The sequence below is a fragment of the Lodderomyces elongisporus genome, chromosome 5 (assembly GCF_030384665.1).
Source record: "Lodderomyces elongisporus chromosome 5, complete sequence".
Classification (NCBI taxonomy): Eukaryota; Fungi; Ascomycota; class Pichiomycetes; order Serinales; family Debaryomycetaceae; genus Lodderomyces; species Lodderomyces elongisporus.
In genome coordinates this window covers 486,238-502,246 of record NC_083677.1, presented here as the reverse complement: position 1 = coordinate 502,246, position 16,009 = coordinate 486,238, and the positions used below count along the sequence as shown (strand labels likewise).

The following is a 16,009-nucleotide window of genomic DNA, read 5'->3' as shown; positions in this document are numbered from 1 at the left end:
TTACCGCCTTCCGCCGAAAACAACTCTTTCTTTCAGTAACAAGGTGCGACATTTATTTGCAACTTCGTCACCCATTACCCACTGTATGGAAACTTACTGCTTTATCACTTTACTCGATATGATCCAATCGGTTGCTCTCTAAATAGATGGACAGATAGCAAATTATGAAATATTAATGCAAAATTACTTCTAAATCTTTGATATCTCTGCATAACGTACGAGTTGGATAAATAAATAAATAATAGAATTTACAATTTTTTTACTAATACTGGAAAGATATTACAAGCATCAAAGCTACAAGACCTTGTCTTTGTATGTTCTCAAGCACCTGTAAATTTAAATTAACTATGAGTTTTTCTTTCCAACTCTGACAAAAAAAAAAAATCATAATTTAAGATTAAATGATAAAAGAAAAACAAAAGTAGACACCATTGCCAATCGAATGAGAACCAATTTTTGCTGCCAAGGGCTTTTTAATTCTCAATGGTTTTCATCTTGTTCTCTATTCAGATTTTTATTTATTTACTTTTTTATTTATCTGTTTGTTTATTTGTTTCTTTATTTAAAATCTTTATTCCTTTATTTTGTCCTTTATATATTCGAATACTCTACTACATAAATTATTTACGATGAAAGCCCTTCATTATAAAAAATTGCTTTCTCTACTAAAAAAATTAGTACCAACCTCCACGGTATTGAGTTGTGTCTTGGTATCCGTATTGAGGATATTGTTGGTAAGCACCATATTGAGGTACAACTGGTTGTTGAGGAGCTCCTGATTGTGGGTGGGATTGTTGACCTTGTCCTTGTCCTTGACCCTGTTGTGCAGCATCACTTTCCGAACCAGTGGCTGATTGTCCGGCATGTTGACCTGGCTGTTGTTGATGTTGCTGTTGACCTGGCTGTTGCTGCTGTTGAGGTTGTGGAGGGTATGAGTAACCTGGATATCTGTTAGAGTATTGGTTAGGATTGTAGTATTGTTGCTGAGCTCCAAATCCGTTTGCAGATACACCCGATGGCTGAGTGGCAGATGGCACATTCAGTTGTTGAGATGCTTGTTGTGCACCTTGCTGTGTTTGTTGTCCAATAGATCCGGTGTTTGCTGAAGCAAAACCATTGTTACCTAAACCACCAGCGCCTCCAAAGTATGGGTTATTATAGTAGTAGTTGTAGTATGGGTAGCCAAATGGTGTAGGAATTTGTTGTTGTTGTTGTTGAGCTTGCTGTTGTTGCAATACATTCTGGGCAGAAACTGGGCTTTGAGTACTGTCGGCAGCACCGACTGATTGCTGGGCGTATTGGTTGTAAGCAGCAGCAGAGCCGGTCGTGGCTGCATGTGCATTGGCTGGTGAAGCAGCATATGCTTGTTGGTTAAAAGCACTGTAGTCGTAAGCGGGGTATCCTCCAAACTGAGCACCAGGCTGTCCAGCTTGTTGTGGATATTGTTGTTGTTGGAATTGTGAGTAGTAATCGTATTGTTGCTGAGTAGGTTGCGATTGTTGTGGAACTTGACCTTGGGATGGAACACTTTGCTGAGAAGCGTGCTTACCAAATTGACCTTGTCCTTGTTGTTGTGGTTGTTGTGATTGTTGTGATTGTTGTGGTTGTTGTGGTTGTTGTTGGTAGTTGGTGCTTTGTTGTGGTTGTTGCTCATACAAGTCGTAACGTTGTTGTTGTTGTTGTTGTTGTTGTGATGGTGCTGGTGCTTGTGCTTGTTGTTGTTGTTGTTGTTGAGGTTGAGGTTGCTCTTGTGGTTGCTCGTACTTTTGTTGAGTTTGGTCAAATTGTTCTCTAAGATCTTTGTGGGAATCTTTTGGTTCTTCTTCACCAAGAGATAATGAGCCAAAGCTGATACCGACAGAGTTAACGCCTTGCAGGGAAGTTGGCAACACTACTTGAGGACCTTGTGCACCAGCTTCAACAGCGGAGGATGATGAAGCAGGAGCTTGAGCTGCAGAAGCAGCTGCAGAAGCAACTGGTTCTTGAATTTCCAGTGTTTTCTCCTGCGCAGATGTTTGTGATTCAGAAACCACCGGCTCCTCTGGTTTAGAAACACTTTCATTCTGGTCAGCTTGAGAAGTTTGTGGTTGTTCAGGTTGTTCAGATTGTTCGGATTGCTCAGATTGTTGTTGTTGTTGTTGTTGTTGAGCTGGTTCCGTGGCTTGTGTTGGAGATGGAGCAGTTTTGACCGCCTTAGGCTTTGGTTTTGGTTTTGTCTTTGGTGTGATTGCCGAAGCCCAGGATCCTTGGTTTAAAGAAGGAATCACAGCCTCTTTCAAAACAGGTTTTGGAGCAGGTTCTGAAGTAGTGGTGGCGCTTGCTGTCGTCTTTGGCTTTTGCTCTGCTTGTTCTTGTGGCTCTTGTTGCTTTTGTTCAGATTCCAGTGGAGTTTCGTCTTTGTTAGAGTCCTGCTCTGGAGCTTTCTCCAATTCTGTAGTAGGTTTAGTATTTTTAGAAGTAGCTGGCTTGGCAGTATCCTCGCCCAAAGCTGATGCCCAAGATCCAGATGCACTTGATTCTTTGCTCTTTTCTGCACCGTTTGAAGTAGATGTTGTTGGCTTATTGTTGTCCGATGTGCTTTTTATTGGTTTCTTTGTGACATTGCCTTGTTTTCTTGGTGGCTTGTTTGAAGATTTAAATTTGTTGAATGGCTTGCCACTTTGTGAACCCAGGTGAGTTGAAGATGTGGTATTGTTTGCCTGGAAGCCGTCTGTGTCGTCCTTTACTTTTTTCTCCTTCTTTTCTTTCTTGATAGGTTCCCATTTAGAAACTTTGTTATTCACAATCAAGTCAATCACCACTTCAAGCGAGTTTCTCTTCTCTTGTAATAACGAGTTTAACTCATCAGATTCCCAGTCTGGGAACATTTCCGTCAAGCTGGTTAGCTCTGGAGAAGCATTGCTATTGGTGCTGTTTGTGCTGCCACTAGTTTCATTGTTGAACCTTTTCAGCTGGTTCTTAAAGCTCTTTCGCTGTGTCGTTGACATGATCGTCTTGTGTTATATAGTAAAGATAATAGTAGTGGTTGTGGTAGTGGTGGTGGTGGTGGTGGCGTGGATCTTAGTAACGGTAATCTTGTTGATGTTCTCTTGTCTAATCAATCAAAAAAATCTCGTAATCTCAGAATTTTCGTCTCACTCCCTTCAGCTATGAGTGATAATAAAAACTATAAGTATATATGGTTGTGATTAAATTGATGTATATCGGACTTGGTGAGAGGATAAATTTTTTGTTCCTTTTTTGTTGAATGTTGAAATTTCGGTCTCTACGATCTGTTCTTGGAGAAAGAGAAAAAAAAAAAAAAATTTTTTGGCCTGCTTCGAGGCATTGTAAATTTTTTTTTTTTAGCCGTAATTTTTTTTTTTTTTTTTTGCCTCAAAGCGGTCATGAGATCATGAATTTCAAAGTTGAGTGCTAAAGTAGGAGATTGAACAAGTACCCATTGAAACTAATTAATTTAGTGTAGTAGATAAATTTGAAAGTAATTGGACACTGAATCTTTGAGAGCAAGGATATTTGATGAGATAGAATGTTTACCCTTTTTCTTTTTTGCAAAAAACCTAGTCATCATGACATTAATTGATCAGGTAAGTGTCGCATACAGGGCATCTACGTCGTGATTAAGCTCGCTACCAACCTATAAGTAGCTCCCTTACTAACCTCTTGTAGAACGCCTGAAACGCCTTAGCATCTTGCCGCCTCGAGTATGTCCGCCTCTGGGCATCAGACTAGCGAACTGCAGATACGATAGCCAATTAGAGAGCTGATATTTCTCGAGATAAGCTTTGTGCTACGTCTTCTGAGGTTGTCGAGAAGAGCTTAAATAGCCACCAAGATCCCAGTTAGATAGACCTCCTCTGTACTTACCTCCTTAGATAGTTAATACATTCGAACCCCTATCAACCTTTAGTTTGACACTTACGCTATTTCCCGGATCAAGATGTCACATGGAGGTCCTAACCAGATGGTTAAAACCCGAGCTACTCAAGTTGCGATACGTTTTCAACGTAACGTAGCTTTCACAGCCTTCATTGCCACTCTCTCCGGTCTCGTTGGATCCCTTCTTTACCAACACGACCCAGAACACTTTGCAGTCGTTCGCCAATGGTCACTATTCATTTTCACGACTTTACAAATCTGGAAACAACAACTCATTGTTCCAGACTGGTGGTACAACTCCACCTACACCACACAAGCTGTGGTTACTTCTCTTAGGCTTCCTTGGTACAGGACTCACTACACCACCATTACGTACCAATACACCACTCGTTCCTTTCAGGAATTCCACCTTGACGATTTGTTAGGCACTGAACTTGACACCTTCATCAAAAGTGTCAAACTTGACCCTGCTGCTCCTCACTGGCTCATCACCGCCTTCAATATTATCAAGATTACGATTACCTACTGTTCCCTGTTGTTCCACATACTTTCCGGATGGGCGTTACCTATCATTACGTTCATCTTACTTACCACTTCCATTACCTTTTTCAGAATGGTTTGGTCAATCCTTACTTGGCCAATTAGAGCATCCCAACCCAAACGGGTCACTAATCACAATACGACCCCAACAGCCAATACACCTGTCACGTCAATACGTACTGAAATCACCCACGGGTCCAACTCACCGACTCGCATAGTAATCGAAACTCTCCCCGAGTTAGTCGCGCAAATACACGGAAGAGCTCAAATCCCAGCAGGCAGACAACCCTGGCATGCACGCTTGATCACCTTCTGTTGGATGCTCATTCGTTGGATCTTCCTATTCCCGTTTCAGCTAACTCGGTGGCTTCGTGAGTCTCGTGCACGAGCACTCACTAGAGACTACAGAGATTATCAACTTGTTGACCTTGACTTCATTTCCCGTGAAGCTCTTGCTAATTCACTTTTTCCACAAATTCGGTTGGTTCGCTTCGACCCTAAGCGGTTATACGGTGCCATCATCAGAGCAAGCGAGAACCGGAACTGGAACGACCGTAACACATTCACATCTCGCAGAAGTAAATTCCTTAGGATGACTACCTTATGGCAATTCCAAACTGAGTTCATAAAAATGGGCCTCTCTAATGATGTCTACAACACCCTCAGTGAACAAGCTAGACAAACAGCTCTTGAGTTCAAAACTCCAGTTCTGGATTATCAGGAAACCTTAGACCTTCTCCGCGAGCTTGATCAAATCCCCTACCTTCATAAACATTTCAATTCAGTTATGCCAGCCTTACTTAGAACAGCTTTCTCCAAGCCAGCAATACACAATGTTATACTGACACTCTACGACACCACACAATCCTACTGGACGTTAATGAGTTTACTTGATTCAAATTGGTATGACCTTGCTGTTAATGTTCCTGAGAGACCTTCCACTAGGCCGTACAACAAACACCACTTACGAAATGGTCGCCCTCGACTCGTCACACCCAACATTGTGTCAACTACGACAGAGACAACCACTCCTAGCAGTATTATTCCAAAGATGCACAGTACAAATTACTCACAGACGGGTTATGTTGCTGCTGCCTTAGCTAACCAAGCCAAACACTCCTTCTTTGTGCCCATCCTTTTGCAATCCGCTGACGTTCCAGAGACAATGGGCTACCTTGACCAAGGATCAACATTCTCCTTCATCAGCCCAGCACTTGTGTCTTCCCTTGGACTTGTCACCTCACCACGAGCACAACGTATTAATCTCGCAGCTTTCGGTCAAGGCGCCCGCACAGTCACTGCTCCTACCGTCGACGTCGACTTCAACATCAAAGACCACGATACACCATTTAGCTTCACCTTCGTTGTTCACGAAACCAGGATCGCTCCTATTCTTCTTGGAGCGGATTGGTGGGAAAAGTACGAACTTCTTTGTGTTGTTGGTAAGAGATTAGAGATAAATGGTCAAACCATCCCCACCATTCAAGGGGAGGAACACCAACTCATCTTCAGTACCGACGATTTAGACCCACCACCTGATCCGACACCACCACTTTTTGCGCATTTGATTCAACAGTATAAGAGTAAAGCGCCCACGCTCACACTCCCTCCGGCGCGCAGTACTGATTACGTCATTAACATTCGAAAAGATGCGATTATTAAGCCCAACAGACCACACCCGAAGTACGCAGTTAATGCTGAACAAGCCATCATCAACAACACTCGCGAGCTTCTCCAACAAGGGTTAATTATCCCATCGAAAGCACGTCACTACTCCATCCCTTCAGCGGTCCCCAAAAAGAATGGTACATACCGTATCGTATATGATTTTCGAGCAGTCAATGCATTGACGATCCCAATAAATTCCACTTGGAACAATTTTCGCGAATTATTGCCTGGCATCACCGGCGCCACCTGCTTCAGCACCATTGACTTGTCTAGTGCCTATCACCAATTGCGCATTGCGCCACTGACTCAACCTTGGACTGCCTTTTGGACCCCAATTGGTGTCTTTGAATTCTTGGTTCTTCCCTTTGGACTCACCGACGCACCTGAGGTTTTTGGCCGCTACATGAAGCAACTTTTTATGGACATGCCTTTTGTCCGAACCTACCTTGATGACATTCTTGTTTTCTCCGAAAACGAGAAAGTCCACTATAGTCATCTAAAGAAGATCTTTGAACGACTTGTTCAACATCAACACACCATCAATTGGGAAAAATCTGTTTTTGCGCAACCTGAGATTCAATGGGTCGGTCACCTTCTTACCAAAGACGGGGTCCTGCCTACTGACACCACCAAAGGCCAAATTCAGCTGATTGCAATTCCCAGAGACAAAGATGAAGTCCGTCAATTCCTCGGACACGTAGGTTACATTCAAGATCACATTGCCAATTATAGCCATCGCGCTGCCCCGCTCACGGATCTCTTAACCAAACACACCCAATTCAATTGGTCACAGAAATGCCAATCTGCCTTTAACGACCTCAAAGCTGCTGTTTTAGAAACCACCAGTCTTCAATTTTTTGACCCCAAACAACCCATTGCGGTATTCACCGACGCTTCCCACATAGCTATGGCTGCCATTCTCATGCAACCTGACCAAGCTGGTGGCGGAAATTGGCGCCCCATCGAATACCGGTCCCGCAAATTCACTGGGGGGGAAGTTAACTGGGACATTTTCTTGAAAGAATTTGCTGCTGTCAAAATGGCCTTTGAAAAGTTCCGCCTTTACCTCGAAGGCACCCACTTCTCACTTTTTGTGGATCAACTTCCCATCAAACAAGTTTTCGAAGCCTTTGGTCGTGGTAAAATACATGGGGATGCTCGCATTCAACGCTGGATGTCCAAGCTCCTTTGTTACAACTTTGACGTTTTCCACATCAACGGCAACGAGAACTTTATTGCGGATCACATGAGCCGCAACCCAGCACACTTTCAGTCATCTACCGCCATTTCCATCATTGGCGCCGTCAACGTACTTCTGGTTCCAGATGAATGGTTCCACCAATTCCCTCCGGCCTACGCGGACGATCCATTTTTTGCCAACGTGTACGACCTTCTCCAACAAGGACAAACCAATAATGAGGCTACTCAAAATTACTCTCTTGACACAACAACCACGTTGCTTTACTACCATGACAAACTCTGCATCCCACATGCTTTGCTTCAACAGTTTCTCATGACCCAACACGACTCCCTTGAGGGTGGTCACTGCGGCATCACTAACTTCTTCAATAAGGTAGACCCTTACTACTATTTTCCCAAGATGCGTCTCGTAATCCGACAATACGTCGACCTGTGTCTACAATGCCAACGCCACAAACCTCCCAACCGGGCACCCAATGGTTTGCTCCAGTCCTTCCCTGATCCAAAGGGAAGATGGACCGACATCAACGTTGACATCATTAGTGGTTACCCCGAAGTTGAATTCAACGGACGTTTGGTAAATGCGATTTTAACAATCGTATGTAGATTCTCCCGCAGAGTCCATTTTTACCCCATATCCACGAAGTTCTCAACTCTGGACTTCATCCATGTTTTTCAACACCTTTACATGCCTCTTCATGGCATACCCACCATCATCACCACCGATCGAGGTACTCAATTTACTAGCGAACTTTTCCAAAACTACATGAGTTCCCTCAAAATCACTTCCAATATCGCAGTAACCAGCCACCAACAAAGCAATGGTCTCGCAGAGACCAAGAACAAACAAATCGAGCGCTACTTACGCCTCTATATTGACCAGAACCCCGAATGGCCACAACTTTTACTGATTGGAGAATATGTTATGAACTCCACCCCTAAGTCCGCCCTTGACCACAAGTCCCCATTTGAGATGGACCTTTCCTACATCCCTCGCTCCCCGGCCACTATTCTTTTTCCTACCCACGCGGGTGCACAAGACAATGCTGCTATTGACATCACTGAGAAGTTGGAACGTCTCACCACAGCTGCTCGACACGCTCACAAAGCAACGTTCCAGCGCCTAAAGGACAACTACGACAGACACCACCGTGACATCGAGTTCAACGTTGGTGACGCTGTTCTAGTTCGTACCCCTTTGCTTAAGTCTCACCCTGATGCTGCCAACCATGGCCAACGCCGAAAGTTTTTGTCTGAATTCACTGGCCCATTCACTATAGCTGCAAAATCTGACAATGGTGTCAACTACACTTTGGAAATGCCTCAATCCTACAAAGGTCATTCCGATTTCCACGTCTCCCAGCTTAGACTCCTCAAGTCCCTCCCACCTGATGCTATCACCGCCCCTCAACCCGAAGTGGGCTTCAAAGTCTACAAGGACGGATCTCAACTTGTCGAAATCGACGCTATCGTGGACCACAAACCCCGGAAAACAGGTTTCTTACTCCTTTGTCGTCACACACCTACCTCCAAACACCCAGATGGCGAATGCGTCTACTACTCCGCCTCATCACTTAGACAAACCGCTCGCGATCTTTTATTAGCTTATGCGTGCGAAAAGTCCTTGCCTGCCCTTGTGGCACCCAAGGACCGCCATTTAGTAACTCCTCCTCAAACAACCTAGGGGGGATGTCGCATACAGGGCATCTACGTCGTGATTAAGCTCGCTACCAACCTATAAGTAGCTCCCTTACTAACCTCTTGTAGAACGCCTGAAACGCCTTAGCATCTTGCCGCCTCGAGTATGTCCGCCTCTGGGCATCAGACTAGCGAACTGCAGATACGATAGCCAATTAGAGAGCTGATATTTCTCGAGATAAGCTTTGTGCTACGTCTTCTGAGGTTGTCGAGAAGAGCTTAAATAGCCACCAAGATCCCAGTTAGATAGACCTCCTCTGTACTTACCTCCTTAGATAGTTAATACATTCGAACCCCTATCAACCTTTAGTTTGACACTTACGCTATTTCCCGGATCAAGATGTCACAGTAAGTGAATGAAAAATGAAAAATGAAAAATGAAAAATAAAGTATAAAAAAAAAATAATAAAAAATACAGAAAGTCGTGGTGACGTAACATAAGCTTAAGTAAAAAATTCCACCAAATTGATTGCAAAAGATAGATTTAAAAAAAAAAAAATGCAAAAAAAGAGAAGAATACAACAATAAGAGAAAAGAAACAGAAAGAACCTAGTCTTTGAAAGAATGAAAAAAAAAAGAACAATTGTATCTATTCGGTCTAAAGTACTTTGCACAAACTCTCACTAGTTGTGTTTATTTTGGTATTGGTCACCATAGGATGAATCACAGTCTTTACTGTGGCGTCAAATAACTCTGTAATGATATCTTTTAAATCCTCACCAGTTTGTTTGAAATCAGGGTACGAATTGACCTCTAACAAGTACACATCTAAGTTGTCGTCGACTAAAAAGTCTACTCCAAAAAATTCAACTGCATTTTCCAATGGTTGGAAGTTCAATTTGTCGACTGAAGCAGCAGCTTGGTATACTTCTTTAGTTATCTCCAACACCTGGTTGTAAATTTGATCTTTTTGGGTTTGATTCAAGCCGCTCAATTTCCAGAAAGGAACCACTAAAATGTCTGACTCAGCTTGTAAACATGTATTGGTAAGATGACCTCCCATCTCTATTTGCTCTTCATCTTTTTGATTTGTGGAATCTGGGTATTCTTGATCAGCAAACAAAGCAAGGATATGTTTGTACACAAATACATTTAGATCGCCCTGTGCCACCACATATGTTCTTAAATGAAACTTTTTACGTCCATATTCCGGTAAGAGCAATGGGTTGGAAATGTATTTTTGAACAATAAAGTGTCTCAAGTGCGATAATATCAATCCATTTTTCTTACTTTCCTTTTCATTCTTTATTTCGCTATGCTCCACCTTTTCCTCTTCTTCTTCTTCTTCCTCGTCATCATCGTCATTATCAAAAGAGTCAAAATAGTTTTGGAGTTGTTGCACCGTTTTGAAAATCCCAATGCCTTGACCTTTATCACTCATACTAGGTTTAACAATCCACATACTATCCCCCTGTTCAATTGCATCCCTTAGTTCATAGGAATCATCCAATGAATCATCTAAGAATTCAGCATAGTCCAACTCCAATTGATAGTTTTCAGGGACTGCTTTCTTCAATATTGATTCGGGGTGTTTTGTTATATAATGATGAACAGTGTTTGCTAAATAATGCTTTCGAATAAGTGCCTTCCTGTATATATACGATGGAATAAAATAGTTTTTATTGTCGAGTTTGTCCAAATCGATATCTTCATACTCACCATAATGAAACACTCGCTGGTCCAAACTTTCACTTTGTTTCTCGTCATTTACAGCGTCATCATCCTTTTTACCATTTTTACCAATATCATCAATCACTTTGGGGTCTGTTGATATCGTATATCCTAGTTGTTTAAACGGTTCAACTAATGGCTCGTACAAGTATGAGTCTTTGGGAATTGTTATCAAAAAAGTGTTATTTTCAAAACCTGTGCTTGTACCTCTTGGGTTGGACAATGGTGTATTTGTCTCGTCGTTGAGATTTATTTCGCCAACTAATGCATCCACGGTTTGAAAACAAGCTTTCAAAGGTGTTACGCTGATTCCTTCATTAAGAAGCACTCTGCTGTCCGTGTGAGCGTGGTCCTCCAATCCGTCTTTGTAAACTTGCTTAAAGTCAGGTGCCCAGTAAAATTCCAATTGTCCCTTATCGTTGGGCTCTGGCTTGGGTGCATATATCGATTTCCATGTGTTTTTAAAAATTGGTGCATATTGGATCCTGGTCTTTTCAAGGTCAAGGGAGGGGACCAACGGCACATTAACGGAGAAAATATCCACATCCTTATTCTGTTGTAATTGGACATATAGCCTTTCAATCAACTTTACTGAAATTTGTGCTGCTTTTTTCAATATATAAAAGTCATGGTCCAAATTGTTGAATGCATAACTCAATCCAATCGCTTTTACGCCATGGGTAACTGCTTCCATAGCAGCACCAACAGTTCCGCTTGCTAAAATGTACAAATTGCTTGAGTTTTTGCCGAAATTGGGTCCACTAATAACCAAGTCCACGGGCTTGTTCTTTGAGTGTCTATAGAGATGGTGGATACCAATATCAGCACACGCTGCCGGTGTACTATTGATGAGACACCATTCCTGGTATTCGGGGTCATCATTGTACTTTGCTATAGGGTGATCAAAAGGTCCTTCGTATGCATTGATCTGATCATTTGGGGTAGAAGTTGAGTTCTTGGGGTATATGTATGTTGCCACCAAAGTTTTTCCTGCAAAGTGTGCCTTCCCGATCCAGGAACGCTGTTGATTTGGGATCACAATAGATATATCCCAGTCTGTGGCTTGCTTGATCTCATCAACGAAATATTTCATATAAGGACAGGCATTGTCATCGATGGGCCCATCATCATTAGTTAATAACACGTGCATTTTTTTTTCCTTCTCCTATAGTTGAAACTGAGATCGATGCAATTGCACAAGAATAAGGATCTAGGTGAATAGAAGAGAAAGTGGAACTGAAGTAAAGGCAATACGTCAAATATCAAATATTGAATTAAAAAAAAAAGGAAAATTAGTATTACAGAGAGACTGGTTGCAAGGAATTCACCAAAAAAAAAATTGGATAAATAAAATAAAAATAAAATAAAATAAAGTAAAAAAGCAGACAAAAAAAAAGCTACTAGAATTTATCGTAGTTTAAATCACATATATGCAAAGATGAAGAGGACAATTTACATTGATTGGTTTTCGTTTGTTTTATACCCAGCACTTTTCATCCTATATAGTATAGATATTATGGTTTATAACAGAGAAACAAAGAGTTTAGTGTAGTGCCATGCTTTATTGAGATATAGTTTTAACTCAACTTTAACTATATGAGATTTTTGAGTCCACTTGGTAGTAATAGCAGTAGTAACAGTGGTAGTAGTAGTAACAATGGTAGTAGTAGTAGTAGTAGTAGTATTCACTGCCTTCCTTTACTTACACTTTTTGCTTTTCATTTTGTTTGTCAATTTTTCTGTTGTTCTTTATTTGTTTTTTGCTTGCGAACTTTTGGCGTTCAGTCGGTCTGCTCCCCCAGAGGAAAAGACTACGAAAAATCTGAACCATCACACCAACCGTGGTTTTAAAAACAAAATTAGTCTCCTTTTTTTTCTTTTATTTAGCTCTTTCATTTAACATAACCCTTTGTTGAGAAATCCACTACACACAGTACAATAAGCTTATAGCTAATATTATCCAAGATGTCGTTGTTTTTGGGCTCAAGCTCGCAATATTCATATGCCAGGGTAGACCCTGAAAAGATTAGGCTAGCGACGATCCAATTCCAGGCCATGGCTGCAACATTCAACAAGGTGCTTAGTACATGTGAGGCAAAATGCTTAGTTCACGAGTATGGTGAAGGAGAGTTGACCAAGGGAGAACTGGAATGTATTGATCGGTGTGTTTCCAAGTACGTCAAAGCCAATAAGGTTGTTGGTGAACAGATACAGAGCCAAAGAGTGGATCCGTACAATCGGATGCCTGCTTTTATAAAAGTACAGCAGATTTTGAGTGAAAGTCGACGAAGTTGAGGTGTTTATCTGCAAGTTTACTAGGCCAATAGAGATTGTAAATATACACTTATAAACATAGTTATATATATATATATATATATTTGGTATGTACATATACATATACATATACATACATAAACAAGTTGTTCACATTTTACAACCTTTCTGTGTTTGCACTTTCAAAACAAATATTTACGTCTTGTAATAATCACAATTTAGAAATTTTACAGTTATCGGTAATATTATTATGATTCTTTTTTTTTCTTGCTTCATTTCTTTTTATTCTTCTTCTTTATATTAAAGTTTTGCTATACACAGAGTGTTTAGATATTACTCAAGCCAATTGGTTTTTGGTGTGGAAAACCTCCAAGGCCTCTTCGATTCTCTTGGACATGGTTTGTTCACCAGCTCTAACCCAGACTCTTGGGTCAAAGTACTTCTTGTTTGGCTTGTCGTCACCTTCTGGGTTACCAACTGGTGATCTCAAGTAGTCAACATTCTTCAAGATAAAGTCTCTGATACCGGTCAAGTAAGCGTATTGACAGTCAGTGTCCAAGTTAACCTTAACAACACCATTCTTGATGGCAGTGTCAAACTCTTGTTGTGATGAACCGGAACCACCGTGGAAGACCAAGTACAATGGGTGCTTGGCGTCGGTGCCAATTTGTTCCTTGGCGTATTTTTGGTGGTCACCCAAGATTTCTGGCTTCAATTGCACGTTACCTGGCTTGTAGACACCGTGGACGTTACCGAAAGCAGCAGCAATGGAAAAGTTTGGTGAAATCTTGGATAATGATTCGTAAACCTTGAAAACGGTTTCTGGCAAGGTGTACAATGATTCCTTTTGCACGTGTTCGTTATTGACACCATCTTCTTCACCACCGGTGATACCAATCTCCATTTCCAACCATTGACCCATCTTGGCCATTTTTTCAAAGTATTTGGCACAAGTACCAATGTTTTCTTCGTCAGTCTCTTCAGAGAGATCCAACATGTGTGATGAAAACAATGGGGTTCCAGATTTTTCAAACCATTCCTCGTCAGCCTTCAACATACCGTCAAACCATGGCAACAATTTGTGGGCACAGTGGTCGGTGTGCAAAACGACTGGGATACCGTAGATTGGAGCGATAGCTCTAATGTAGTGAGCAGCAGCAATTGAGCCAGCAATTGAAGCTTCTTGGTTCTTGTTGCCAACACCTTTACCAGCAAAGTAAGCAGCACCACCTTGTGAGGTTTGCAAAATGATTGGAGCCTTGTTGTCTCTAGCAGCTTCCAAAGCAGCAACTACAGTGGAGGATGATGTGACATTGATGGCTGGGATAGCAAAACCTTTTTCTTGAGCATAGTCAAACAAGTCTTTAACGTCTTTACCGTAGATAACACCGGATTTCTGTAAAACTGCTGGAGGAGCCATTGTGTGTTGTGTTGTATATAAATATTTATTTAATTATTAAGGTCAATTGAGTAATATATCAAAATTTGATAAGTATATATATGATTAAAAGAAGAAAAGAAAAAGAGAAAAGAAAAGAAGAAAGAAGAAAGAGGGAAATATTAAAATTCGTTAAACATTCAAAATTTTTTCTTTTGGTGGAAAATGGAGATCATATTTATAAAGTGGAGTTTCAATCTTGGGTTGGTTGGTTTTTTTTTTTTTTAATCTTTATTTTATTTTTTTATTTTTTTTTTTTATTTTTTTTTATTTTTCATTTATTTTTTTGCTCTGTTGCTTCTGGCCATAAGTGGTGGGAGAGTGGGTGGGTGGGTGGAGGCAGGAGGGTTTTTGTGTACGCCAATTGTCTTCACCATGCAGAGAGAGAGAGAGAGAGTGTGTGTGTGTGTGTGTGTGTGTGTTCCATGTGTGTTTCTTCATCATCGGACATCACTCGCCAGTTGATGTTGGACAAAGTCTTTTAGAGAAAATAATAAGTAAAATTAAAAGTTAAAATTTAAAATTTAAAGTAAAGTCAATTGCACTGCATTTGGCTATCCTCAGTAAAGATGACAATTCACTACTACTACTACTACTACTACTACTACTACTACTACTACTACTACTACTATTCCTCTACTTTCTTATGTTTGTAGTACAATTGAAGCAGGGTATACATCTCTGCAACATCATAGTGCTTTTGAAACATACTATCCGTCCACTTCTTCCAAGCACTGGAAATACTGGAAAAAAAAATTATTAAAGAAAATTGCAAAACGCAACCAATTTCTATTCTCCTGTTTTGTTTCTGTTGTTTGTTTTTGTCCAAAGTTCAGTAGGGCAGTCTATTTGTCTCTTTTGTCTATTTGTCTCTCTGTGTATTATTACCGCTACTTTAATTGTGCATGGATTTCATCCACCCGTGGCCCCCTTTTCTCTCTCTCTCTTAAATTAATTTATCATATATTTTTTATTTTTGTTCTTCTTCTTCTTCTTCCTCTTCTTCTTCTCACTATTTTGTGTGTGTGTGTATGTGTGTTCATAAACATATATATAATTGCTTCAAGACAAAATGACTCCATTTGTCATATGTGGGAGACAGAGAAAAAAAAACAGAGAGTGTGTTTTAGAGAATTAGAGCAAATGATGTATCTGTCTGATGTCATACCACTTTCTATAAATTTTTTTTTTTTTTTTTTTTACCATTTATTCTACAACACTCTCTTTAAACCTGCTACAAATAAGACTTCACAGTAGTGAGTTAACTGATACTTGCTCTTGAAATACACCTTGTTGAATATTGTGCTGATTCCTTAATTAAAGAACTTTGCTAATTTGATATCCACTTCCTTAGTATTTCGATCTATCTGTTTGAAACAAAGAAAAAAAAAAAAAAAAGAAAAAGAAAAGAAAACTATTTAGGGCACGTGATTTTGGTAAAAGGAAGAAGAAGAAGAAGAAAACATTCTTACAAGAACAACAGCTAGCATGTGTAATTACTATTGGATATGCTTATGTGCAGGTATACAGAAAAAAAGCAAACAAAAGAAAGAGAAAGGCTGTACGGAAATGAGTCCCGTGAAGCGCCGGGTGTAGATCAATCGTAATTCTCCGATCTCTTTCCCTCTCATATTTCATTTT

The 16,009-nt window shown here is 40.7% G+C and overlaps 5 protein-coding genes across 5 annotated transcripts; 1 reads left to right on the top strand and 4 right to left on the bottom strand. All coding sequences in view use genetic code 12, as the record gives it.

Annotated features, from left to right (window-relative positions):
• Window positions 1–674: 674 nt before the first annotated feature.
• On the bottom strand, window positions 675–2,987 carry DEF1 (RNAPII degradation factor; the record flags this gene model as incomplete). Its single annotated transcript, XM_001524323.2, has 1 exon — window positions 675–2,987. The coding sequence occupies one exon, from the start codon at window positions 2,985–2,987 to the stop codon at window positions 675–677; it is 2,313 nt and encodes a 770-aa protein (XP_001524373.2).
• A 1,142-nt stretch (window positions 2,988–4,129) lies between these two features.
• Window positions 4,130–4,635, bottom strand: PVL30_004066 (uncharacterized protein; the record flags this gene model as incomplete). Its single annotated transcript, XM_061119515.1, has 2 exons — window positions 4,130–4,288; window positions 4,579–4,635. The coding sequence occupies 2 exons, from the start codon at window positions 4,633–4,635 to the stop codon at window positions 4,130–4,132; spliced, it is 216 nt and encodes a 71-aa protein (XP_060975498.1).
• A 4,948-nt stretch (window positions 4,636–9,583) lies between these two features.
• PBY1 (putative tubulin--tyrosine ligase pby1) lies at window positions 9,584–11,806 on the bottom strand (the record flags this gene model as incomplete). Its single annotated transcript, XM_001524321.2, has 1 exon — window positions 9,584–11,806. The coding sequence occupies one exon, from the start codon at window positions 11,804–11,806 to the stop codon at window positions 9,584–9,586; it is 2,223 nt and encodes a 740-aa protein (XP_001524371.2).
• Window positions 11,807–12,621: 815 nt separating this feature from the next.
• Window positions 12,622–12,951, top strand: TIM12 (TIM22 complex subunit; the record flags this gene model as incomplete). The annotated part of the gene is made up of 1 exon (XM_001524320.2): window positions 12,622–12,951. The coding sequence occupies one exon, from the start codon at window positions 12,622–12,624 to the stop codon at window positions 12,949–12,951; it is 330 nt and encodes a 109-aa protein (XP_001524370.2).
• A 316-nt stretch (window positions 12,952–13,267) lies between these two features.
• FBA1 (Fructose-bisphosphate aldolase 1) lies at window positions 13,268–14,350 on the bottom strand (the record flags this gene model as incomplete). Its single annotated transcript, XM_001524319.2, has 1 exon — window positions 13,268–14,350. The coding sequence occupies one exon, from the start codon at window positions 14,348–14,350 to the stop codon at window positions 13,268–13,270; it is 1,083 nt and encodes a 360-aa protein (XP_001524369.1).
• Between the last annotated feature and the right edge of the window lie 1,659 nt (window positions 14,351–16,009).